At 40.3% G+C, this 25,902-nt stretch overlaps 1 protein-coding gene across 2 annotated transcripts; it reads left to right on the forward strand.

Moving 5' to 3' along the window:
* Positions 1 to 930: 930 nt before the first annotated feature.
* On the forward strand, positions 931 to 25,884 carry col9a1a (collagen, type IX, alpha 1a). 2 transcript variants are annotated; one of them, XM_061679645.1, is made up of 32 exons: positions 931 to 1,070; positions 2,828 to 2,902; positions 3,536 to 3,574; positions 3,662 to 3,724; positions 7,576 to 7,629; positions 7,742 to 7,777; positions 7,871 to 7,894; positions 8,648 to 8,701; positions 8,781 to 8,834; positions 8,915 to 8,947; positions 10,691 to 10,747; positions 10,841 to 10,894; positions 12,158 to 12,211; positions 13,968 to 14,021; positions 14,089 to 14,142; positions 14,827 to 14,880; positions 14,962 to 15,015; positions 17,105 to 17,158; positions 17,242 to 17,295; positions 18,656 to 18,700; positions 18,787 to 18,840; positions 18,908 to 18,961; positions 19,043 to 19,096; positions 20,563 to 20,634; positions 22,422 to 22,457; positions 22,530 to 22,574; positions 22,657 to 22,689; positions 22,928 to 23,074; positions 23,667 to 23,721; positions 23,800 to 23,988; positions 24,590 to 24,667; positions 25,524 to 25,884. In XM_061679645.1, the coding sequence occupies exons 1-32, from the start codon at positions 1,005 to 1,007 to the stop codon at positions 25,730 to 25,732; spliced, it is 2,058 nt and encodes a 685-aa protein (XP_061535629.1). In that variant the 5' UTR covers positions 931 to 1,004; the 3' UTR covers positions 25,733 to 25,884. The 2 variants fall into 2 exon arrangements, with proteins under 2 accessions (XP_061535629.1, XP_061535630.1); XM_061679646.1 differs by lacking the exons at positions 24,590 to 24,667; positions 25,524 to 25,884 and having other exon boundaries at positions 23,805 to 23,981.
* Positions 25,885 to 25,902: the final 18 nt, after the last annotated feature.

Raw genomic sequence — 25,902 nt, forward strand, 5'->3', positions numbered from 1 at the left:
CATTGGGTGTGGTGAAATTTGACTCATACAGGCCCAAAAACTGAGACAAAAACTGGCTCCTAAGTACAGTCCCCCCTGGATATTAAAAAAAAAAAAAAAAAAATCAGCTTGTGAAGCCAGTTTAAATATGAAAACTTGTAGGCCTGTCTATTATGAGTATGCCCACAAAAAAAGTCCTAAGAAGCCATGCTGAAAAGACACAGGAAGTCTGCTATATTTGGGCTCATTTGTCGGGTTCCCTCAAACACAAACGTGTTGACTGGGTAGCAGGCCCTGTAATTTTTTTCAAAAGTACAACCCCCTAAGCCATTTTCACTTGGAAACATCAGCTTTGGTAGGCTTGTCTGTCATAAATAGACCCACAAAAAAAATTCAAGAAGCCATGCCCAAAAAACCGAGGAAATCTGTCATCTTCGCTCAAAGTGCCAGTTAACAACACAAAATTTTGGGGAAAATCAATTATGAATAGACCTGCAAAAAAACTTTCAAGCTGTGCCTGAAAATACATAGGAAGTCTGTCATCGAGAGATGCTTCAAACAACAGCTTGTTGGAAGCACCCACTGGATTTTTAAAACAATTTATTTCATCCCCCAAAGCCAGTTTCACTTGTCAACACAGAATTTGGTAGATATGTTTATTATGAGTAGATCTCCAAAAAAAGTCTCAAGAAGCTGTGCCCCAAAAGATATAGGAAGTCTGTTATTGTGGCTCAAAGCAGCCTTTTAGGGTATAATTCCAGGGATCCAATTTATTGGCTCAGTAGCACCCACTAGAATATATTATATATATATATTTTTTTTTTGGCGCACTCCTCTTCCTCCTCCTCCTTTCCTGGCAAGGTGAATAAACAGGACCTCCCCTCAGCCGCCATTCAGGAAGGAAGGCAGAAATAGGGGGCCTGGGTGGGTGGGGGTGGAGGCCAGCAGGTAGCCCATTAGTGAGTAATCTGGGAAAATCTGGGAAAAAGGGGACTCGTAGTGAGGTGGTCAGTCCCGGGAAGACCATGGATCTGTCCAGGAGCTGCCGGCTGTTTCTTCTGCTGCAAGCGCTTCTCATTGCGTCCGCTCAGGTGACTCAAATTTCCACTTATATCTAATATCATAACTTTACAGAGAAATAATTCCTTGAAGTTATAATTCTCAGCATACAAATGTACCAGAGCAGGATGCTAAGTATGATCTGAGGAGCATGTTTTTGTCTTGAGACATGGTGGAAGTGGCATGTGGTTCATTACCCAAGGTTCAATTTGTTCTGATTAAGTAAACAATTGTATGTAATCAAGAGGCAGCTCAGCGTTTGGTAGAAGTGGGACAGTAGCGTCTCTCTTTCTCTTGACGCATGATGAAGTAACATCTGTCTCATTATCCAAGGTTAATTTTTCCTAGTAACGAAACAATTGTATGTTTGTGATTGTGTTCAGTGCCAGTTCAGTGTTTAATATAGGTGGGACAGCAGCTGTTGTCTTGGTTTTGAGACATGGTGGAAGCAGCATACGGTTCATCAGCTGAGGATATTTTGTGCCAAGTGACAGTAAACATTTGTTTGTTTGTGTTAGCGAGGTGGCTCAACGTTTATAAGTAATGATAATGCTAAAGGTTTTGTAAATTTTAATAAGATATTGTTGCTGCTGCAGGACTCTACTTGTGAGAAACGCTTATTCTATTCGGTGCTACTTATGACCTTCATAAGTGTTAGAAAATGGATGAATAAATGCCATGGTGATTATTTTATACTGCTGTCGTTTACATTGCAATCGTTGTTACATTATGACATGCTTTTAAATATAACTCTTAACTGTTATTATTATTTTGGATCGTTATATTATTATGGATTTTATTATTAAATCTATGTAAAAGCCTGTCATAACTGCACTCCATTCATGGTGGTGTAGAAATCTGACACCCATCACGAATATACTGTAATATAATATATTTGACTTGCTTGTATAGCTGTTGTGGCGTTATGAAATTAATGTATAAATGGTTTGATTCATGGCGGTGTTCATACCTGACACCAATCACCAATTTATAATATACGTGTTTCTAGCTCAGTTTTGGGGGTGTTCAAGCAATTGAATCCCAGCGCCACAAAAAATATTATTATTATTTTTTTTAATGGTATGTTAAGCTAGAAAAGCGTATAACCATACAATACTTAATTGAAACGTAGTGTGTATGTGGAGGTGCTGCTGTATCAAATTGCGTTGTCTTACTCCAGAAATGAGGGTTACAATATGTTTATTTTATGATTGCAATCCATTCTGCTTTTGCTGTTGTTCAACATTTAAATAACCTTTACCAGATATAATGGTTTTGTCACAGACTTTCAGAAATGTGGAAATAAAACTGAGTCAAAATGTACAAAACCGTTAAATTTATCTTGCCTGGCTGGCAGGGCAGCACCCTGACCCTCTGATCTTAGAATTGCCCCTTTTGTATACAGGTACAGTATAATATGCAAAATTGGACTTGCATGTATCAATGTTGGTGTGGATTATTAGATTAATGTATAAGCATTGTGCAACTGCTGTCCATTCACGTTCACAAATTGCACCAATTAATATTACAGTGTATACTATACAGTATTTGACTCGTTAAATGTATGCATGTATTGTGAATGTATGCATGTGTAAATGTTGTTGCGGTGTTATTAAATGGCCAGGTCATAACGGTCCATTGCGGCAGCGTTCACAGATGGCACCAATCACTAATCCTGGAACACGACGGCCGACTGACCTCGGATCAGCCAAACAAAGGGCATCTGTGTGGAGTGTTCGTGACCGATGTTGAATGTAAATATATCTCCTATTTTCTATTTGTTCTGCAGAGGGGCCCGGTGGGTCCCAGAGGCCCCCCGGGACCACCCGGAATAGCTGGCGTGCCCGGCGTGGACGGCATTGATGTTAGTATGCTGTCGTTTTTTGATGTTGATTCTTCTGGACCATTCTGCTGAGGAAACACGAGCACTGTGCATGCCAGTGAAAAGCTGCTTGGAACAGCATCAAAGCCTCTTATCCTTTCAAAGCCCCAAAACCTATTTTACTCGATTTCATAAGTTTAGAAATCTTGTTTTTGTGTGTGTGGTTTTTTTGTGAATATAAACGAGTATTATGGATTTTTTCCACAGTTTCAGATTTCTAGGTATCTTAAGAACATGAATTAATGACAGGATGAAGTCAAAATACCCCAAGAATTACAGTAATTGAAAGTACAGGTAATATGTGCAGCCAACAAAACTCATTGCAGCTCTACTTACCTTATGATTTTGATAGGTAAGTGTTCCCTCCAGGAGTCTGGCAGTGGCTTGAAAATGGTAGCTCTTCAACCAGCCTAGTTTACAAGTCATGGGTGGAGAAACATGGTGTGGGGGCAAGATTATGCCAATTAGCTTGTTTTTAACAAAATGGCCAAAATAAGCCTAAACTGGCAGCTACAAACCAAAATGGCAGACAAATGTCTCCCAAATTTGTTGGTTGTTGCTACATTTTCAAATCATTTCCAACAAGACCTTGTGTGTGTGTGTGTGTGTTTTCAGGGTGAGAGAGGTGTGGACTCCAAAGTGAACGGTGGCCCAGTGAGTGACCACACACACATATGCACGCACACACACACACACACACACACACACACACACACTACTGTGCTGTGTTGCTTTTTGCAGGGTCCTGCCGGTGAAAACGCCAAAGATGGAGTTCCTGGAGCTTCAGGACTTCCGGGAGCAGACGTAAGTGCAGCTACAACACAAGGGGACTGGGACTGGGAGGGTGCACTGGGTCGGTCGGTGGGGATGTAGATCTTTATTTTTGACAGACTAGTCTGGGCACATCATATCCATTTTGGTCAACTGGCAGGGGGAACTTTCGGAGGGGTGGAAATATGCCCCCTAACTTATAGTTAACTGGGGCTAACTGCTTTCAGAAATGCAATCTGACGCCCTAGCTCTACTCTGAGAGTGCAGTGTTCTGAGCGGCAGAGCGCCAACACCTTGCTTGAATGACTGCCCCCCCAGAACTGCCATTGCCCCCCCAGAACTGCCACTGGGTAGTGCAGAAGTTCACACACCAGGGGAATGGTCTCACTGTGATTGACTGGTGACCAGTCACAGGTGTGGTCTGTCGCACACAGCCAGCTAAGCTCAGACTCTACATATGAAACGAACATTATAACCACAAATGTAACCCTCAAATTGGTTGAGAAAAATGTACTAAATGTATTTCCATTTGTTTTATTTATCTCAATAAATAATTTGCTAATTGATTTATTGTGAATAGTAGGCTACTATAATATTTGCAAAAAATTACCTATATAGTAATTTACCTCATCTATTATTATGTATTTATAACATAACAAAATCGTTAATTAAACTAATTAAATACCACACATTTGAACAATGAGCATAGATTATTATGTATTATTTAAGAATATTATTTTATATTATTTAGTAATTTCTTTCTCAAATTCGTGAATTAAAATGCATTTATTCATTTGTATTTATTTTGTATTTATGTGTCTCAATAAAGAACTGATTTATTGTAAATAACAAATACAAAAATTAGAATAAATTATTTTACTGTAAATACACATTTATCTTTGTGATAAATAATTGGTCAATTAATTGTAATCCAATGAATTATAAACATGTTTTATTATTAAAATAAACTATTTGTGAGTTGCAATAATTTATTCATTTATTTCCCCTCAAATTGGAAAAATGTATTCATTCATTTTTATTTATTTTGTATTCATTTACCTCATTAAATAATTTATATATTGTAAATAATAAATAGAAAAATATTAGTAAAAGTTTAAATATACAATTAACATGCTTTCATTAAACAATTGGTTAATTCATTATATTTAAACCAACTTGAAATAATGCATATGAAAAATTTGCATGAATTATAATTTTACCTTTTAAATGACTGATTGTATTTTTTGCAATAATTTAGCTGTTTCCCCCCTAAAATTGGTTAATTTAAATGTATCTTTTCTAATTATTCATTAATTCATTCATCTTCCGTTCCGCTTATCCTCACTAGGGTCGCGGGCATGATGGAGCCCATCCCAGCTAACTGTGGGCGAGAGGCGAGGTACACCCGGAAACTGGTCGCCAGCCAATCGCAGAATATTTTCTAATTAAATCATTCAAAACAATAAACTAAAAACAATTTATACACGCATTTAAATTTAAAAAACATTCTAAAAATTAAAGAATAGGTTAATTCATTGGCGGCACGGTGTGCCATTGGTTAGCACATCTGCCTCACATTTCTGAGGACCTGGGTTCAAATCCGGCCTCGCCTGCGTGGGGTTTCTCCCGGTACCCCGGTTTCCTCCCACATCCCAAAAACATGCATTGTAGGTTAATTGAAGACTCTATATTGCCTGTCGGTGTGAATGTGAGTGCGTATGGTTGCCCTGCTATTGGCTGACGACCAGTTCAGGGTGTACCTTGCCTCTCGCCGAAGATAGCTGGGACCGGCTGCAGCACGCCCACGACCCTAGTGAGGAGAAGCGGTAATGAAAATGGATGGATGAATGGTTAATTAATTGTAAATAAACTAATGACAAATAATACAATTAAAAAATAAACATAGCGTAATATTTCATCATTAAAATCACCAATCTTACATATTTTACCTGTACATTTCACTTAAAAAAAAAAATGTGCCCGATATAAAGACCAAAAATGACTCCTGAGTTTTCTTCGCCCTTGCAAAGCAAACGGGATAAGCCAGGTCCGTGTATCCTGTACCCTGGTCGCTTCCCCACGGAAACAGGGCCCTTTTTGTGCGGAATGGCAGGGGGGCGATTGGGAGGGGACGGAGCAGAATGGAGCTAGTGTGTTCTGTGGCGATGCGGCTCCGGTGGCTGTGGTTCTGTTACCCATCTGGACTCTCTCGCTCTTCTATTGCAACATAAGCAGAGGAGGAGGGGATGAAAGTTACTTTCTACCAGTCCTCAAACTCTGGGTCCAGGGGGAAATTTTTTCAATGACCCTCTCATAATCCCAAAGCCAATTAAACAATTACCATGTGTACCCCCAAATGCCAAATGCACACTCTTTTGAGGAAAAAAAATGGTGCGATGTTATAAGAATAAAGTGGTATTTTTTAATGAAAAAAAAAAGTTTGAAGCAGAAATGAACAGAGATGTACAGGTATTTTGTCGGGATAAAAAGTCTAAATCTTACAATATTGAAGTCATAATATTATGATATTAAAGTCAAAGTTTAACAAGGAAAGAAAATCATATTTCAACGAGTGTATTTTTAAATGCAACTTCTCATAATTAGAGACATTCCATATCACTTTTTTTCAGTTCGCTACCATTACGAGTACTCACCATTGAGTACTCACCGAGGAGGACACACTCGATGTCAGATTTTTTTGCTTTCGGTTTTGGTGGCTGACGTTGGCAGCCTTCATGAGTACTCGATACAATGAAATAAGGAATATGGATCTTCACCCAGCCGAGTTTACAAGTCATGGGCAGAGAAACTCGCTCTGGCTGTGAAATTATGTAAATATGTACTTGCATTTAAACGCTCATAACACTAACCTGTGCTGAAGTTCTTCTTATCTTTGGCCTTTGACATGATAGTGTATTGTCTTCCGTCGGTAGTCTCAGCAAAACTCTACGGTTTTAAGATTCTAACTCGCTGCTAACTTAGTCTTCACAAAATATACGGTTATCAGACACTAACTGCCTGCTAACCTATCATAAACTGAGGTTAATTTAGTCTTAGCAAACGTATACAGTTAAAATATGTTATATAGCTGCTAATTTACAGTTAACTGGGGCTGATTTAGTCTCAGCATAGAGGGTGGAGGCTAGCAAGCGGCTAACTCACTAAAGTGACATGGTTATCAGACGCAGACTGCTAACTGCTAATTTACAGTATATTTCACTGGGGCTACCTTAGTCTTAAAAAAATAATACTGTTTTAGTGTGCTAACTGCCTGCTAATGTACAGATTACTAAAGTTAAATTAATATAGTCTTGGCATAGAGGACTCACAACAGTTATGGAATGCCCACTAGAGGCTCGTGAGAAGCTAAATTATATGGTTATCAGATGCTAGCTCTCTACTACCTGAGGATGACTTAGACTTAGCAAAATAATGATTATTAACTGCGCAAAACTTTGCAAAATGTTAAGATTATAAGATGCTAACTACCTGGTACCTGCTAACTTATAGTTAACTGGGGCTAACTGCTTTCAGAAATGCAATCTGAGGCCCTAGCTCTACTCTGAGAGTGCAGTGTTCTGAGAGGCAGAGCGCCAACACCTTGCTTGAATGACTCGCTTGAACAGCTTCCACGGTTATCCTGCCTGACACTGACTCCCCAGTCATAGCGGCCTACCGGTGCGGACTGCCAGAGTGTGGAGCTCTGAATAACCGAACAACACATTCCAAAAACGTTTCCCAACGGTCCGTAGTGTACACAGTGAGCTTGGGGTGCATTTTTGAACGTACCCATAGTCTTACTAAGCTACAAGTTGGACAGATAGTAGATGCTAACGTTTTGCTAACTAGTAGCTAGCTGTCAGCAAAATTATTCTGTTTTGCAGGGACCCGTGGGACCTCCTGGAGATCGAGGTGTAGTGGGCGTAAAAGGACAAAAAGTGAGTTTATTATGCATAACATCTCATCAAACTCAACCTGAGAAAGATTCTTGTACTTCACCGGTTGAATGTTGGAAAATTTCTCAGCGTGTGTGCATGATTTCGTCCTCAGGGGGATCCTGGACCACCAGGCCCGGCCGGGGAGCCTGTAAGTACAAACATTGGTGTTCACAATTGTATGTTTAGGTTTGTGAGTTTTTTTTTTTTTTTTGCTAACTTAAGAATGTGCGGTATCTTACAGGGTGTGGGACCAGATGGCTTGGATGTGAGTATCAGTAGAACTAAGAATTATTTTCTTTTAAATTGCGGGAAAAAAAGGAGAAAGGAGAAAACCCACGCAGGCACCGGGAAAACAAGCAAACTCCACACAGTGGAGTAAAAAGTGGCCGACTGGTTAGCACATCCGCCTCACAGTTCTGAGGACTCGGGTTCAAATCCGGCCTCGCCTGTGTGGCGTTTGCATGTTCTCCCCATCCCTTCGTGGGTTTCCTCCAGGATCTCCAGTTTCCTCCCAAATCCCCAAAAAATGCATGGTAGGTTAATTGAAGACTCTAAATTGTCTGTAAGTGTCAATGTGAGTGCGAGTGGTTGTTTGTTCCTATGTGCCCTGCGATTGGTTGGCGACCAGTTCAGGGTGTACCCCGCTTATCCACCGAAGATAGCTGGGATAGGCTCCAGCACGCCTGCGACCGTAGTGACCATTAGTGGAACGGAAAATGAATGAATTTACTATATACACACACATAGAATGAATGAATTAATTTACTATATACACACACATAGAAGTGACTATATTGTAGTAAGTAAAACTTTCTTTTGCTCTAATAAATTTTTTATTATTATTATTCTTGTACCTTTAAGTACAGGACTATTAAAAAAACAGCTTCTTTAAAAATACAAATAAAAAAAATCCTTGAACTTTTTTCCTTGGAAAAAGTACTTCCTTCTTTGTACAGTTACTTTTTCCATAATATATTTTTTTTCATTTACATTTTTTTGTTTTGTTTTTGTTGACCAGGGAATACCAGGGACCGATGGACTCCCAGGAGAAATGGGCAAAGTGGGTCCTCCTGTGAGTACTTGCGTGGCGACCACCAACTCCAACTTGTCTAGTTGAAACGATAATCATTAAAACTGCATGACGGTTGCAGGGAGCCAGAGGCAAGAGCGGCCAAGTGGGCGCGAGTGGAGCCGCGGGACCTCGGGTAAATTCCATTTTGATTTTGCCACACATTTTGTGTTTGCTGGCGGGAATGCTTGATGTGAACCAAAATGTTTTTTCCAGGGTCCTCCGGGAGTATATCAGGGCCAAGAACTGGTGAGTTTCACAACAGAACACTTGCAAACATTCAGTCCGAGAACTTCAGGTGAAAAGAAACATTGAACCAGATGCTAATGAGGTGCTAAGTTACCATTAGCTGAGCTCAACTTTGTGTGACCGGACCGACACTAACTAGCATCTCACAGTTAACTGAGGGTAACCTAGTTTGAACAAAATTATATAGTTGATGTTTATTAGCTGTTAACTTGGTTTAGTCTGAGAAAAAGTTAATTGTAACAACAAGAAAAATTATATGGTTATAAGATGCAAACTAGCTGCTAACTTATTCTTAGCAAAATTATACAGTTCTAAGACGCGTTATTCGTATTGTCACATGCGTCCCTGGAAGGACACGCCCTGCTCCAATATTACTGGCTACAGGACATGCACTGCTGCACTATGATTGGCTGCTGTATCCCGGTAGAACACACCCTCCTGCTTCCAGACAGGAAAAGAAGTATGTGACTTAAGTTTAGTGGCATTAATATGAATCCCACTAACCCTAACCCACCATAATCCTAACCTGAACCCATCCTAAACCGCATTAGCCCCAACCCTAACCCTAAACCTAACTATAACATACTTATTTGTTTCTATTCCATCAAAATGTGATGCATACAGTATTTGGGATGGTCATCTCGTTACATGTGCATAGCCCGCCCTTCCCGCAATGCAGGAATCAATCATGCTGCAGCGGAGTGTGTCTTGCGAGGAACGCGCGTGGGAGTCCTAATAACGCTTCTAAGACCCTAAAGAGGTGATAACTTAAGGCCTCTTTATACTCCCACGCTCGCACGGCCGACAGCGCCCGCATTGCATCACGTGACCGACACATTGGGCCGCGCGGCCTCTACGCGGCCCCTCTGCGTCACTTGACGCGCACACGGCAAAAATTGTTGCTGCGCGTAGAATGCCGCGGAGATCATCTCTCATGATTGGTCCGTTTTAGTCACATGCTGTGATGACGTACTCAGCGTTCCCCTTGACTCAACATACCATCTATGCCGCCGCCTTCTTGATCGATTGTGCAGCATAATTAAACGTATCTTCTGGTCATCTAGGTCAATTTGTTCTAGAAGACACTGTTCCACGGTAGCCATTGTTGTTGCTTTGTTCCTTGTTCCGGAGAGGAAAATAAAAACGGCTACCGTAAATGGCCAAAAATGCAGAGGAAACTCCACCCTGTGGCGTCGTAGCCGATACCAGCCGTAGTGACACCCACGACTTGGAGGTGAACTGCAGTACATTTTCAAAACTGTGCGAGTGGGTTGTGCTTGAGTATAAGGACAAACTGCGTGTAGGATAGCCGCTGTGACGTCAGCGCGGTTGACGCCTGCGCAAGTATAAAGAAGCCTTTGGCGTTAACTCAGGCTAACTTGGTCAGAGAACAATTAAATGGTTGTAAGACGCTAACTAGCTGGTACATTGGTCTTTGCGAAATTATGCCGTTGTAAGACCCGAATTAGTTGCTTACTTAGCATTACCTGAGTATAACTTAATCTGAGCAAAATTGCATAGTTATAAAATGCTAACTAGCTGCTAATTTATTGAACTAAGGCTAACTTAGTCCGAGCATAATTATATGGTTATAAAATGTGAACTCGCTGATAATTTAGTTGACTTAGGCTCATAGCCTTAGCATAGGGCTCACAATGGATAAGGAAAGCCTGTTAGAGGCTAGCCAGTGCCTAACTCGCTATCAGATGCTAACTGGCTACTAACTTGTTTTTGTTGTTTTAGTGCCCTAGCGCTTGTCCAGCTGGACTGTCAGGACACTCTGGACTGCCCGGCATGAAAGTAAATTCTCCTCTTCTCTCCCAAAAAAAAATATGTATATATACATATACATGAATGTTCTTTTTGGTCCAAGTAGTCATTTTCTGGGTGCAGGGTCACAAGGGTGTGAAGGGTGAGTCTGGAGAGCCCGGTCGACAAGGACACAAGGTAACAACATCCTTGTACTTTGATCCCCCCCCCGCCCCTCCCACACACACGCACGAAGATTACCCCATGTTTGGGATAATAATAACTATTATTATTATGCTTTACACGATCAAGATTTTTGACATCACAAGATGGAGCAATGTTTCTATCTAAATTACCTGTTCATTTACTGTATATACTTTTGTACTTAATTGCTAAAAAAACAATAAATAATGTATCTTTGTTCCTCTATTCATGCCAGAGAGGCATAGTGACAGACAGGACAAATGAATGGTCTTCCTGCGTGGGTTTTCTCCGGGCAGTCCGGTTTCCTCCCACATCCCAAAAACATGCATTAATTGGAGACTCTAAATTGCCCGTCGGTGTGACTGTGAGTGCGAATGGTTGTTTGTTTGTATGTACCCTGCAATTGGCTGGCAACCAGTTCAGTGTGTACCCCGCTTCCTGCCCGATGACAGCTGGGATAGGTTCCAGCACGCCCGCGACCCTAGTGAGGAGAAGCGGCTCAGAAAATGGATGGATGGATGGATGGGTGTAAGATTTTCCAATTGTAAAATATGTTCCTTGGCTCCATAAAGGTTGAAAATCACTGCTCTAGTCAGTTTAAAACAAATAACTTCATTGGCCGTCAGATATTTGCATTACTACGTCAAAAGACGCGTTAAAAATAAACTAGCTTTTGGATTCAAATGTACTGTGCACGCGGAGTAAATGTCTTTCGTCATTGATCGGATCGGCGAATTATGACATTAAAGCTGATCAGCCGATCAGCATAAAATACTAATTATCAGCCGATACCAACCAGACCGATAAAATCGGTGTAAAGTCTAATTATTATTATCCATCCATCCATTTTCTGAGCCACTTCTCCTCACTAGGGTCGCGGGCGTGCTGGAGCCTATCCCAGCTGTCATCAGGCAGGAGGCGGGGTACACCCTGAACTGGTTGCCAGCCAATCGCAGGGCACATAGAAACAAACAACCATTCGCACTCACAGTCATGCCTACGGGCAATTTAGAGTCTCCAATTAATGCATGTTTTTGGGATGTGGGAGGAAACCGGAGTGCCCGGAGAAAACCCACGCAGGCATGGGGAGAACATGCAAACTCCACACAGGCGGGGACGGGGATTGAACCCCGCACCTCAGAACTGTGAGGCTGACGCTCTAACCAGTCGGCCGCCGTGCCGCCTAATTATTGTTATAATATTAAAAATAGATCAAATTTGTTTAGCACTTTTATGAATGCTCAAAGATGCTTTCAGGGTGAGGAGGGTGAACAAGGACCACAGGGAGACGTCGGATCTCAAGGACTTCCGGTAAGAGACCTCCATATCAGAGACCATCGGCACACTGATCGGCAGTCAATGTCAGGCCATGGATCGATCGATCTGTCTGTCTGTCTGTCTGTCTGTCTGTCTATCTATCTATCTATCTATAAATCCATTTATCTCACTATTGAGCTATCTATCAATCAATCAAAATGGGTGAAACAATCCATCTGATAGACAAAAATATGCGACAATAAAACAAGAAAAATGCAGGTTTTAATCCATGTCTGTACATGGCGTACATAATACAAAGCCCAATTCCAAAGAAGTTGGGATGTTGTTTAAAACAAATAAAAACTGAATATTATTATTATGGACCCTTGATGATTAAATCCCTAACGTCCTTGCAAGTGTACATTGAGAAACACTGTTCTTAAACTGTTGGACTATTTGCTCACGTAGTTGTTCACAAAGTCGTGAACCTTGCTTTTGAATAACTGAGCCTTTCGGGGATGCTCCTTTTATAGCCAATCATGACACTCAGCTATTTCCAATTGACCTGTTCATCTGTGGAATGTTCTAAAACATTTTTTTTTTAACTTTTTTTTTTTTTAAACGTTCCTCACCTTTCCCAGTCTTTTGTTGCCCCTGTCTCAGCTTTTTTGGAACGTGTTGCTGGCACCAAATTCAAAATGAGAGAATATTTGAGAAACGAAACAATAATGTTCATCCGTTTAAACATTAAATATTATGTCTTTATAGTGTATTCAATTGAATATAGTTTGAAAAGGATTTGCAAATCATCGTATTTTGTTTTTATTTAAATTTTAAACAAGGTCCCAACTTAATTGGAATTGGGGTTTGTACAAACATGTGTTCTTCCTCCTTATTCAAGTATATGCTCCTAAAATCGACAGAAATAAAATAATAAATATTAATATGAACATATATGAATAATCATATCAATGAATATTGTCACTGAAGTCTGGACGTCACAATGAGATCCACAGGCACTACTTAGTGTCGCTAACAGGACAAAAAAAAAAACATATTATTTTTCATATTAAAAAATTAGTTATTGAACAATTAACTTTGATGGAATACACAAACTAATATACAGTACATAAATATATACACAAACTAATATACAGTACATAAATCTGAGGCATTTAGTCATGAAATAACTTTCTATTAACTGCGTTAAATGTTAACTAGCTGCTAATTTAGCATTATCTGAAATTAGACCAAGACAAATTACATCGTTATAAGATGATAACTAGGTGCTAACTTAGCATTAACTGAGCCTCACTTAGTCTGAGAATAATCACACAGTTATAATATGCTATGTAGCACATAACTGAGTTAACTGAGGCCAACTCAGTCTTGGCATAGGGCTAGAAAGCAATATATGAATGTGAGACTGTCGTAAAACAACTTGGCGTTAACTGAGGCTATAAGACGCTACATATCTGCCAATTTAGCATCAACTGAGGCTCACGTATTCCGTGCACAATTATACACTTAAAAGATGTCAAATAGTTGCTAATTTACAGTTAACTGATGCTCACTTAGTCTGAGCAAAATTATATGGTCAAAAATGGCAACTATCTGCTAACTTAGCTCTAACTGAAGCCAAAGTAGTCTTAGCAAAATTGTATTTGGTCATAAAGACAGCGAGAACGGGAGATACAGTATGTGGCTAGACTAAGATGGCAATAGTTGTGGAAGCTCATGAGGACCACTACATAGATTTGATTCATTCATGTTTTGTTTTAGCTAACACATGCTAACATGCTACTTCCAGGGCCCGGCCGGAGCCAAGGGCCTGGCAGGAATCACGGGTTCTAAAGGCGAAAGGGTAAGACGCTCGATCTCCAGGAGATTTGCAGTTTTGTCCCACTTGTAACCGAGACGTATTCATATAGGGACCCCGAGGGAAGTCCGGGGACTTGGGACCTCAGGGCCGTCAGGGAGCACCGGTGAGTACCACTGTCTAGGTTTTTCTTTCATATATACGAGATATGGAACCCCAGACATGACTGGGGGAAAAAAAGGAAAAATACTACTTTATAGCCACAAAGTAGGTATAATGTGCACACAAAATACAGATTAATAATGTCAATATTATTCCTGGACAGTTGGGAAAGCAACTGAAGCTTCTCTAGAAACAATAAGGTAGAGGACATCGTATATTGCAGTTTGTAGCGAAGGTGTGGCTGATTTGCTTACCCAGACTTAGAAGTTGTTCATGGGATTGATATTTAACCCACAAATTTATATTTGTGAACATTATACATATTTCATGACCACAACCGTGGTCTTTTGTGGCCACAAAATGCAAATTTGTGGGCATAAAGTAGATATACTATGCGCACAATATACAAATGAACTTCATCACTCCTGGACAGTTGGGTAAACAAATCAAGAGCGTCACCAACATTAAACCCAAAATTTGTATTTCGTTTGTACGTTATACTGATTTGGTGGTAACAAATTACTATTTTGTGGCCAAAAATGACCATACGATGAATACATTATAGCTATGTTGTGGCCCAAATAAAAATAAATTCTTGCCATGTCATGATGGTAAAATGTGTATTTTGAAAAAAAAATTCCCGTCATGTCTATGTTCTATGTGCATCCTGACAAAATTTTTTTTAAAGGGGGACATCGGCCAAAGAGGAGCCATTGGGGAGACCGGACCCATGGGGGTGCAGGTCAGATCTTTGTGTCCAGTTGTTGAATGTACAGTCACCATGGTTATGGTCGCCTTAAACGTGGTCTGTGTGTCTTGACAGGGGGATCGAGGTCCTTCCGGAATCAGAGGACCACCGGGACCAATGGGAGAAGCTGTGAGCACGAGCTGCAAACCTATCATTGACTGAGGCTAACTTAGTCTGAGCAAAATTATTTGGTTCTAAAATGATGCTACCTTAGCGTTAACTGAGGCCAACTTGCGGTCAACTGAGGCTATCTTAGTTTGAGCAAAACTATAGTTAGAAGATACTAATAGTGGCAACAGAGGCAAACTTACTAAGGCTAACTTAATTTTAGCAAAATTATTTAGTTACAGGCGGCACGGTGGACGACTGGTTAAAGCGTAAGCCTCACAGTTCTGAGGACCGGGGTTCAATCCCCGGCCCCGCCTGTGTGACGTTTGCATGTTCTCCCTGTGCCTGTGTGGGTTTTCTCCGGGCACTCCGGTTTCCTTCCACATCCCAAAAACATGCATGAATTGGTGACTCTAAATTGCCCGTAGGTGTGAATGTGAGTGCGAATGGTTGTTTGTTTGTATGTGCCCAGCGATTGACTGGCAACCAGTTCAGGGTGTACCCAGCCTCCTGCCTGATGATAGCTGGGATAGGCTCCAGCACGCCCGGGACCCTAGTGAGGAGAAGCGGCTCAGAAAATGGATGGATGTATGGATATTTAGTTACAAAATGCTAAGTAGCTGCTAACTTATAGTTAACCGAGGCTAACTTACAGTAACTTAGGCTTAGTCTGGGAAAGATTATGGTGCTAATTGCATACTAATTTAGTTAACTGAGGATAACTCAGTTTTACCAAAATGAATTGCTTATAAAATGCTAACTAGCGGCGAACTTACAGTTAATTGAGGCTGACTCCGTTTTAACAAAATTACTGAGTAATAAAAAAAAATAATCATGCAAGTAAATGAATAAATGCAGAGGGTTGCATCAGGAAGGGCTTAAAACTTTGCCAAACAAATATGGGCGTTTATCTAAAGAATTCACATGTAGGATGTGACGTAGAGGTGAAAGATAAATTCTGGAAGGACCTAGACGAAGTAGTTCTGCACCTTTGCACATGGCATGTGCAAAGGTGCACATGCCATGAGTCTCGACCATAATCGTTAGGGTACCCCGTGAACAGGAGTCCACAATATGGTCTGGAGGTATTACTGCAGTGTCATTACTGCAATTTCATCCTTGATATAACAGTGTATCGGTGTATCGGTACACGGACTAATCGTATCGCATCAAACTCAATATATCTTGAACCTGCCGATTGCCCGATCAAAAATTAAAAATCAGTTTGATGTTGCTGAAGGGAGCTGCATCTCCTTGTTTGACCTTCTCCTGCTCTCTTAAAACTCTTGTAGCAGATACGTCAAATAGCACTGTGTGTTTGTGAGGGAAAATGCAAGGACAAATTCCGGACTCGGACTGGATTCACAACGCCCGGCAAGTTTAAAGTCCACAGTGTGGAAGTAATTTGGATTTTATATGAAAAACTATAATCAAATCAAACCATTTCGAATCATAAGCAAATTGGTCATCTTTAAAACGTCCTAGAAATGTATTGCATTCCATGTATCGAGATACATATCGAATCGTTTTTTATTGGAAAGATGAACACCCCTACTAGACATGCCAGTGTGTTGTAGCAGCCCGGCTAACCAACATGGCTACTTTGCGTCCATGTTGGGGATATTGTTGTTCCCACTAAAGGCAATGCATGGACATTGAAATTAAGTGGTAACATGCTCATTTCTCAACTGATTTTTACAAAGTTTACTTTTTTGTCAACGCCATAGGGTGTGCTATCAATACATAATGTTTGAAAAAAAAGCACACAAAAAACCCCCCCAAAAAACCTGTGAAACATTACTCCCAGTTCCCTTGTCATAATTCTACGGCATTGTAAGCAACGATATGCATCACAATGTACCGGCATCCTTGGTCTTTTGGTATTCTTGCCGTTCACACATGGAATACGTTTACGACTTTTACCCTCCTAGTTTTGTGTCGCCATAGGCATGCAGCGCAAAAGGGGCGTGTCGTATCTACTTATCCATATCTGTGGTTTTCATGAGCATAGAGGGCTCACAATGGATATGGAAAGACCATTGGATGCTAACTAGTGGGTAACTCAAAGGGCTATTGGATGCTAGTGCCTGCTAACTTGTTGTTCGCACAGGGCCTTCCTGGTCCAGACGGTCGGGAGGGAATCCCTGGACTTCCTGGCTCAAAGGTGACTCTGGTCTTAGCAGTTTGAGTACCTTTTCACTTTTAGACTTTCTGTTCCTTTACAGTCCGGGTTCTGTGCTTTTCCAGGGTCTTCCCGGCAAGAACGGAGCTTTGGGCGACGGCGGACTACAAGGTCTTCCCGTAAGTGTGACTGGTTGCCATTAGTGGGGAAGTAAATGTACAAATTCTTTGTTACTGTCCTTAATTAATTGGTTCGCGACCAGTTCAGGGTGTACCCTGCCCCTTGCCCAAAGTCAGCTGAGATAGGCTCCAGCACACCCGCAACCCTACTGAGGATAGACAGTACAGAGAATGAATGGATGGATGGATGGATGGACTTAAGTAGACTTTTCAGGTATAATGTACCTTACTCGAGGTAAGGTACAGTATATACAGTGGTACCTTGACTTATGAATGCTCCAAATTAGTTTTTAAAAATGTATTTATTTATTTTAGTTACCAGCCTTTGTTGTCGATTTTTTGGCTTGTGTTGCGATAAATAAATGGACTTATATGTGAGATTCAGTCACTCTGCCACTGGAGGACAGCAGCGGACTTCACAACATCCAGCCACCATCAGTACACATGGTTATCTCGTAGTGAAATAACAGGTATCTGTTGTGTTTTGTGCTCGCATTTTCTGTTTCTGTTTAATAATAATAATACATTAAACTTATATAGCAAGACATTCAGACGCTTTCCACTAATCAGATGACAATAAGAGTAAGGTGAGTGAGCAGGAAGCCTTGATGGCGGGGTCTGGTGTCAGCAACGGTCCACTGCGGTGGAATGCAGTAAAGTCACGCTGGCCGGCGAGACCCTAGCTGGATGTCAGGGGACACGGAAGGATGGTTGGTAGCTGAGCTCGCTGCACGCATGTTCACGAGTCACAACCGAAGCAGGGTGTTCGAGAGCTTGCTGAGAGAGAGATAAAAAAATATTATTTTTTAAATCTCCCCGCCTTTCCTAGTTTTCAATACGTGACAACAACAACGCATCGTCCTTCGGTGAACGTGTTGAATGAACGTGATTAACTAAATGAGGAAGCACTTGAATTATTTTGTGAAAAAGAACTGAACGATTCGATGAACGGATCTTTTGAACGGATCTTTTGAACGGATCTTTTGAATTAATCTTTTTAAAGAACTGATTTGAATGATTCGGTACACTCAAAAGAACTGCCCATTACTACTGAGAACCAAAGATGTACAGTAAGTTCACAAAAGAGGGAAAGTATTTTGTGTGCAGTTTTTCATTGTCGTGCCATATGATCAAAATTAAAATTTACTTTTTACTTATGAATATTTCACAGTCTTTACTTTTTTTTAAACTTTTGCTTACGTAGCTGAACCAGTACTTTTACCATTTTTTTAAAAACACAAATATCTCTCTTTGTACTTAAGTACATACTACGAGTACTTTTGCTAGCTCTACTGGTCTGCTGGCATGATCGCTGAGGTTTGGATGGAGTCAGAAGACTTGTTTTTTCTTCCCGTTTTAGGGGGTTCCCGGTTCTTATGGCCAAAAAGGAGTTAGCGGTCCAAAGGTATCAAAGCACAATTAATTAGCATCATCTGCTGAAACACAAATGATCAAGATTGGTCACACCCTGGTTTTTTTTCTATTTGCTAGGGCGTGTCGGGCGATCCGGGCGTTGCGGGACTGATGGGGTCTCCAGGAAAGCAAGTATGGAGGCCTGGAAAAATTTCCTGGTGAAATGGGTTGAACTCTGACTCGAGGGGTTTGATTCCAGGGCGAGCGGGGCGACCAGGGTGAGGTGGGACCCATCGGACCCAGAGGGGGACCGGTAAGTGGTCGCATCTGCGGGAAATCCGGTGAGCGGACGCTCAGTCAATTAATCCTGTTTGATGATCCCGTTTGATGGCAGGGTGGACGAGGGGAACGAGGACCAAATGGACCCGTGGGGGCGCCGGGTGGACGGGTGAGACCACTAAACATCTGTTCGCAAATGCTAACGATTACAAAATGCCACCAATGCATCAAATGCTATTACGAGAATCATTTTAGATCAAATTTTGTGTCATTTCGATCGCAAAAAAGTAGTCATTTTAGGATGGGGGCAGCTGTGGTTCAGTTGGTAGAACAACTCATCCATTCACTGAAAGGTCAGTGGTTCAAATCCCAGTTCCAGCTTGAATAGTTATCATATAAATTTATTTCCAACAGTCTTTTGTCTTAATTCCACTCTGAGAAAAAGACCACAGGTGCACAATATTCCATAAATGAACAGTCCTGTTTGGTTCAGGTAGCATTTGAGGGACATGACCCGAAAATGCTCAAGCGAGTGGAAGCACACCATTGCATATAGGAAAAAACCCATGCGCCACTTGAGCTCTTCTAAAGCTAAGTCATATGTTTAATTGGCATACCTGCTTGATAAGCCTTGATATTGGGTGTGTGTAGGCCTGTGTTGGAGCGGTAAAATGTGTGTGCCACCTCCCCCACCCCTTAGATGTTTCTAGCCCATTTTTGGGGGTGCTATTTTGAAGCACCCCTTTAATGAGTCCCAGCACCCCTAAACCTCTGATCCTAGAATCGTCCCTGGTAAGAAAGTAATTTTACTTAGAAGGAAAAAAAGGCATATTTTGTTCCTGCAAAAAGTATGTAATCTCATGAAAATCATAGTGCTTTTTCTTCAAACTAAAATAAATGTTTTTCAATTTTAAAAAAGCATTTTATTTGAGAACAAATCAAATTCCATGAGATAAAAAGTTGTGTTTTTGGAAGAAATAGTCCAAATTAAAAAAAAAAAAAAAAAAAGAAAATCATGATTTTGTTTATGAAAATAGTCCTATTTCTTTCAGATAAAAAAAAAATCAACATAAAAGTTGTTTTGTTCCAAGAAACGTCATACCTTGTTCATATAAAAATAGTAAATCCGATTTTTTTTCAAGAAAGAAAACAGTAATCATGAGAGTAACATTTTTTTTTGTGAGGAAAAAAGTAAGTCACTTTGCTCAGAAAAAAGTAGTAATCATAAAAGAATAGTCATACTTTTGAGATTGAAAACCTTTTTTGTCAAGACAGAAAGTCAGAAGGAAATGAGAATATATTTGTATTTTCATATTTTTGGAGAAAAAACAATTTCAGGAAAAAAAAAATTCCAGCAAAACGTTTTGTGGTCAGATGTTGTTTTTAGAAGCGCGAAAGGAATCTTGGAGGTCTGACGACCACTTTAGGCTGCAAAAGATGCAAGAAAGAATGAGCTCTGTGTTCTGATTAATGCCCACAAGCAATCAACTACTGAAGGCTCTCCTTAATCACACGTTCTCCACGGACGACAGGAGGCGGGGGTGGCGGGTGGGGGTGCGTCTCAATTTCCTGATAGCCGTGCTAACAGCGGCACTAGTGTTGAGATGGTTGACTTTTTGAAATTTGTGGTGACAGGGAAGCAAAGGTGACGTGGGCCTTCCTGGACTCCCTGGACCGGCTGGCTATCAAGGACAGAAGGGCGAAAGGGTAATAAAATACACACGCTGCAATCTACGAGACAAACGGTTTCGTAAAAGTCCTTCATCAAAATACTTTTACTTTTTTTTTTTTTTTTTTTTTTTACTTTTCAATATTTTTTAGATACACAGTAGTTCTAGTATTTTTTTCAATAATTTTTCACCCTTCAAAAAGAGTAATGTTACAAGAATATATTTTTTTCAAGATAGAAAATGTAGTTGTTTATAGAGAACTAAGTAACTTTTTTTCCCAGGTTTTTTTTTCCCAAGAAAAAAATATTTTTTTCCCCCAAATTATTTTTTCAAAATGAAAACATTTTTTTCCAATATAAAAAGTTGTATTTTGTAAAACAAAATGTTCTATTCTTCAAGATAAATCAGTGATTTTACAGCAGTGAAGTATTTTAAAGCTATACAGTGTTCCCCATGCAGATTTTTTTAATATATTTTTTTTATATATTCATATCGTACGTAATTCGCCATATTGCTGTATGCTGTAATTTTTTTCTGGTAAAATTAATACTTCCTAGTTTAAAACATTCCAACTGTAAATCCAACAAAAAAAAGAAAAACATTACAAGGAATAAACTGCACATAGTGTACAGTACTACTGTGCATTAGTGTATGTTCAAGAGTTTAAAAGGTGTTGAAGAATATAGAAAACAGTGTTGCACCAAGTACCGATACCTTTACCGTTCTGAGGTATTTTGACATCATAAATAGCAGGGTACCACTTTTTCTTAGTCCCGGTAGTTTAAAAAAAATAAAAGTTACGCCACAGTGCTCAATTCATACGGTGTCTTAAAGGCCAGTGCCCAAAAAGCCGACAGTCAGCCAATGACTGCCAGTAGAAAGTGTTTATAAGAGTATGGTAGCGGTTAATAGGAATGTTTGGAGGATTAATCAGAGTCTAGGGAGGTTCATAGATCTTACAAATATTTATGAATGATAAAAAAAAAGAAAAAAAAAAGAAATTGTGGCCCATACTTCGCAGATTGCACCTATTGTGGGTTTGTCCGGATCCTAACTCCCGCGATAAACAAGGGGAAGGGGAAAGTAGTATAGTTTTTCAATATTTTTTTCCCCTGAAAAAGTAGTAATCTTACAATAATTGTTGTATCTTAACAGAATAAAGTCAGATTCTTTTCAAGACAAAACATTTATGTTTTTTTTCTGACAAATAAGTCACACTTTCTTGGGGAAAATTTTTTTTTCTAATGATTTTTTCAAGATAATTTTTTTTTTCTAAACCTTAAAAAGTTGCATTTTGTGACAAAAATAATCAAGATAAAATAATTAATCTTACTCAAATAAAGTTGTATTTTTCACTGATTCTTTTTCAAGTTTTTATTTGCTGGAAAAAAGTATTTCAATATAAAAAGTTTTATTTTTATACAAATTATTATTTTATTTTTTCAAAGACTAAAGTCATATTTGGTTCACAAAAGAAGTAATGCTCTTACAAGAATACTGTCAGATTCTTTCAAGATAAAAAGTTGCATTTTTTCGTCTGAAAAAAGGTTTACTTTTTCATGAGCAGTTTTATTTTTATAAAACGAAATCTTATCCAAGACAAATGTACACTATATTGTTGGGTAAAAAACCCTGCTGCCAATAGCAAATGTCCTTGAGTAATTGAGTGCCCTCCCGAAGAACTTTGTAATTTTGTATAGATGCCACAAGATGGCGGCAAAGTACTTAAAAGGGAGAGGATTGTAACGTATCAACACCATGCATTTAGAATGTACACAACATGAACCCATGTTACATACATAACTTATTCCCCTGATTCACCAGGGCGCCGTGGGTCTGGATGGTCCAAAAGGAGAGCAGGTGTGATTCCACTCATCCAAAGTCACGTAGGACATTTTCTTAGCTCGATAACAAGTGTGATATCCATTTCAGGGACCTGCAGGTGCTGAGGGAACGGCAGGATATCGAGGAGACCTGGTGAGTGAAAGCGAGACTGCAAGGGGTTGTTTGCTCTCAATTCATACCTGCTTTCTTTCTCTCCTTTTGTCTTTTCTTGTAGGGCGATCAAGGCGAACCTGGTGAGAAAGGAGCGGTACGTTGGCACAAAACCATCATGATAGCACCACTTTTTTTCATTTATATTACAATTTTAAAATTTAATTTAATAAAATAAAATTTGAACATTTAATATATATATATATATATATATATTATTTATTTTTTTTTTTAAAGTTGTCACGAGCAAAGTCATAGCCTTTTGAGAAAATATGTATTTTTTTATTTTTGAAAGTTAGGCGAATTTTGCAGAATTTGGTGTTTTGTGCGTGCAGACGGGACCGCCGGGAGAGACAGGAAACAAAGGACCGGAAGGTGGCCGAGGACAGCAGGGCAAGGAGGGCGAGCCGGGCCAAGCGGGACCCCGAGGCATGCAGGGCGACATGGGTGTGCCGGGACTGCCCGGTGGACAGGGACCGGCGGTGAGAGCTTTCAGTCAACTCGACTTCTACACAACACGAGTTCAAACAAGTCCTTCATGTTAAAATTATTTTTAGATTATTTTCTTAGGATTTTATTTTTTTTTTCAAAACTTTTTCCAAGAAAAAATCCTTTTTGAAGAATAGAATTAGTATTTTATCGCTAGTCTAATAGCATCGTGGTGTAAGTTATATTTGAATGATTTTAGAAAACAAGAGAAAAATGAATTTTTGATAAGCACATTGGTATTTTTTTTAATTGATTTGGTAACAGCAGTAAGTTAAAAAGGACTCGGGCAATTTTTCTATTAGGCTAACGATCTTCCAAAAAAAGGCTTCTTTTTCTAGAAAATGTCTTTTTTTAATCATATATATATTAGAAATGAGCAATCATTTTTCAAGAATAAAAGTTGTATTTTTGTAAGAAAGAAATAACAAAAAGTAAAAAAGAATTTAAAAATAAAGAATAAAGAAAAAGTTAGATTTTTTTCAAGAAAAAATATTTTTGAGAGATAAAGAAATGTTGCAGTGTTGCAAGAGATAAAAGTAAAAAATGTAATAATGGCACTAATAATTTGCACTTGTGTTCACGCAGGGCAAATCACCAACAGACACGCACATCAAGCAGGTCTGCATGAGAGTCATGCAAGGTGAGTCGCCATCATCATCGTGATCATTGCCATCATCGTTGTCATCAACATCGTGATCGTTGTTGTCACTGTTCACAGAGCAGCTGGCCCAGCTGGCAGCAAGCCTGAGCAGACCCGAGTCGGGCGTGTCGGGGCTGCCCGGCACGCCTGGCCCGCCCGGACCCCCAGGCTCCAGCGGTGACAATGGTTTCCCTGGTCACACCGGATCCCGAGGTCTTCCCGGTCTGAAAGGACCGCCGGGACTGCTGGGCCGCAAAGGACCCAAAGGTGGGACGCCCCGCCCTCCACGTCTCCATAGAGGCCGCCACATGATTTAAAAAAACATAAAAACAAACAGCCCTCACACAAATAAAGCACCATAAAGATGAAAACTAGCCTTCTGGCTAATTCTGGCTTTTTTAACCATGTGTATTTCATGTATTTTATGAAATTGCATTGTCCCCTTTCAAATAAACTGATTAATAATAATAATAATAATAAAGATGGAAAAGTTATACTCCTTTCAAGAAAACAGTTTTAATATGATGCAATTCGAGCAATATATTTGAATTGTATTTTATATATAAATTAGGTGAATTTTTTATTTTACTTGTTAAAATGTGACTTTTTTTCGACAAAAAGTTGAACTTTATTCTTGTCATGTTGCAACTTTATTGTGAATTATTATTTTTTTCTCGTAGTATTATTACTTAAATCGTACCTTACTTACTTACTTAGTCTTTTTTGTCAAACATCACTAATAATTGTGTGGGTCCACGACCCACCATTTAAGAATGATTGTTGTGGTGCTCAACTGAATATCTTTAATTCTGTACTGCGATCAAATCAGTCTTTTTATTTATTTATTTATTTATTTATTCGTCCACAGGGGACCAAGGCGACAGAGGGGACCGGGGCCCCACCGCCCGTGGCCTCAAAGGAGCTCCAGGTGCTCCTGGTCTTCCAGGTAAATACGAAGTAAATGGGAAGAGCCACAGTATAAAATACGATTAAGTAAATGTTATTACATGAACAGGTGAATAAAAAATGCAACATATTAAATATATTAGTAACATAAATAAAGTTAAAAAAATGCCGGCACGGTGGCCGACTGGTTAGCACATTGACCTCACAGTTCAAATGGGGTTCAAATCCTAGCCCTGCCTGTGTGGAGTTTGCATGTTCTCCCCGTGCCTGGGTGGGTTTTCTCCGGGCACTCCGCTTTCCTCCCACATCCCAAAAACATGCATGGTAGATGGATTGAAGACTCTAAATTGCCAGCAGGTGTGTATGTGAGTGCGATTGGTTGTTTGTTTCTATGTGCCCTGCGATTGGCTGGCCACCAGTTCAGGATGTACCCCGCCTCCTTTAATTTTAATCATCATAAAAATCTAACTCAGAATGTATTTTTTTCAAATTGTTCCCCAGTGATTCATTCACTCCTCAGTTACACCCTGGTGGTGGCAATCTACTGGTGTAGCCACAGATGCCCTGGGGCAGTCTAACGGAAGCGTTGTTGCCATTTTGCACTTATGGCCCCACGGACCACCACCAAACCACCAACCGCATTCATTCATTGACAGTGTGCATTGTCTTGCCCACGGACACAATAACAACATCCATTTGGGCGGAGATACGAACCGGCGACCCTCCGGTTTCAGGGTGTATGTTTACTCTCTGCCAAGCTGCGCCACTATTAACACTAAATTTCAGATGTTCGAGTAGGATTTTCCTGACATTTGCAAATTTTAGAGCACAACCCATATGTATATGTCTTTTGATATAATCTATACATCAGAAAATTGTGTGTTTCCCCCCACCAGGTCAGCCGGGCCGGCCGGCATTTGGCAGCGACGGGCGTGACGGCTCCCGGGGGCCTCGCGGGGCTCCCGGAGTTCCCGGCATTCCCGGCCCCCCGGGACCCTCGGGGCCCGCCGGATACTGTGAGCCGTCTCAGTGTGTCCTGCCCGCCGTGGCGTCGGCGGTGGCTGGGGCGAAAGACTCTGCCGTCAAAGGCCCCGCTGACATGTGAGCAGGAAGCGAGAACCAGAGCACCACCCACAGGCCAGCCCCAGAAAAACGCCAGAAGAAAAAGTTGCCTTTTCTGTGTACGCTGTAAATGTAAATGTGCAATACACTCAATACATGTCTTTGGTCGGAAAATATTTCACTGCTTTTATTTATTCCAGCAACGTTCCACAG

The sequence above is a fragment of the Phycodurus eques genome, chromosome 6 (genome assembly GCF_024500275.1).
Source record: "Phycodurus eques isolate BA_2022a chromosome 6, UOR_Pequ_1.1, whole genome shotgun sequence".
Classification (NCBI taxonomy): domain Eukaryota; kingdom Metazoa; phylum Chordata; class Actinopteri; order Syngnathiformes; family Syngnathidae; genus Phycodurus; species Phycodurus eques.

Excerpts from the sequence above, each read along its gene's own strand:
- col9a1a (XM_061679645.1), top strand. The coding sequence starts at position 1,005 with ATGGATCTGTCCAGGAGCTGCCGGCTGTTTCTTCTGCTGCAAGCGCTT. Across the intron at positions 1,071-2,827 it reads TTCTCATTGCGTCCGCTCAG|AGGGGCCCGGTGGGTCCCAG; the intron begins GTGACTCAAATT and ends TTTGTTCTGCAG. Across the intron at positions 22,575-22,656 it reads CAGGATATCGAGGAGACCTG|GGCGATCAAGGCGAACCTGG; the intron begins GTGAGTGAAAGC and ends CTTTTCTTGTAG.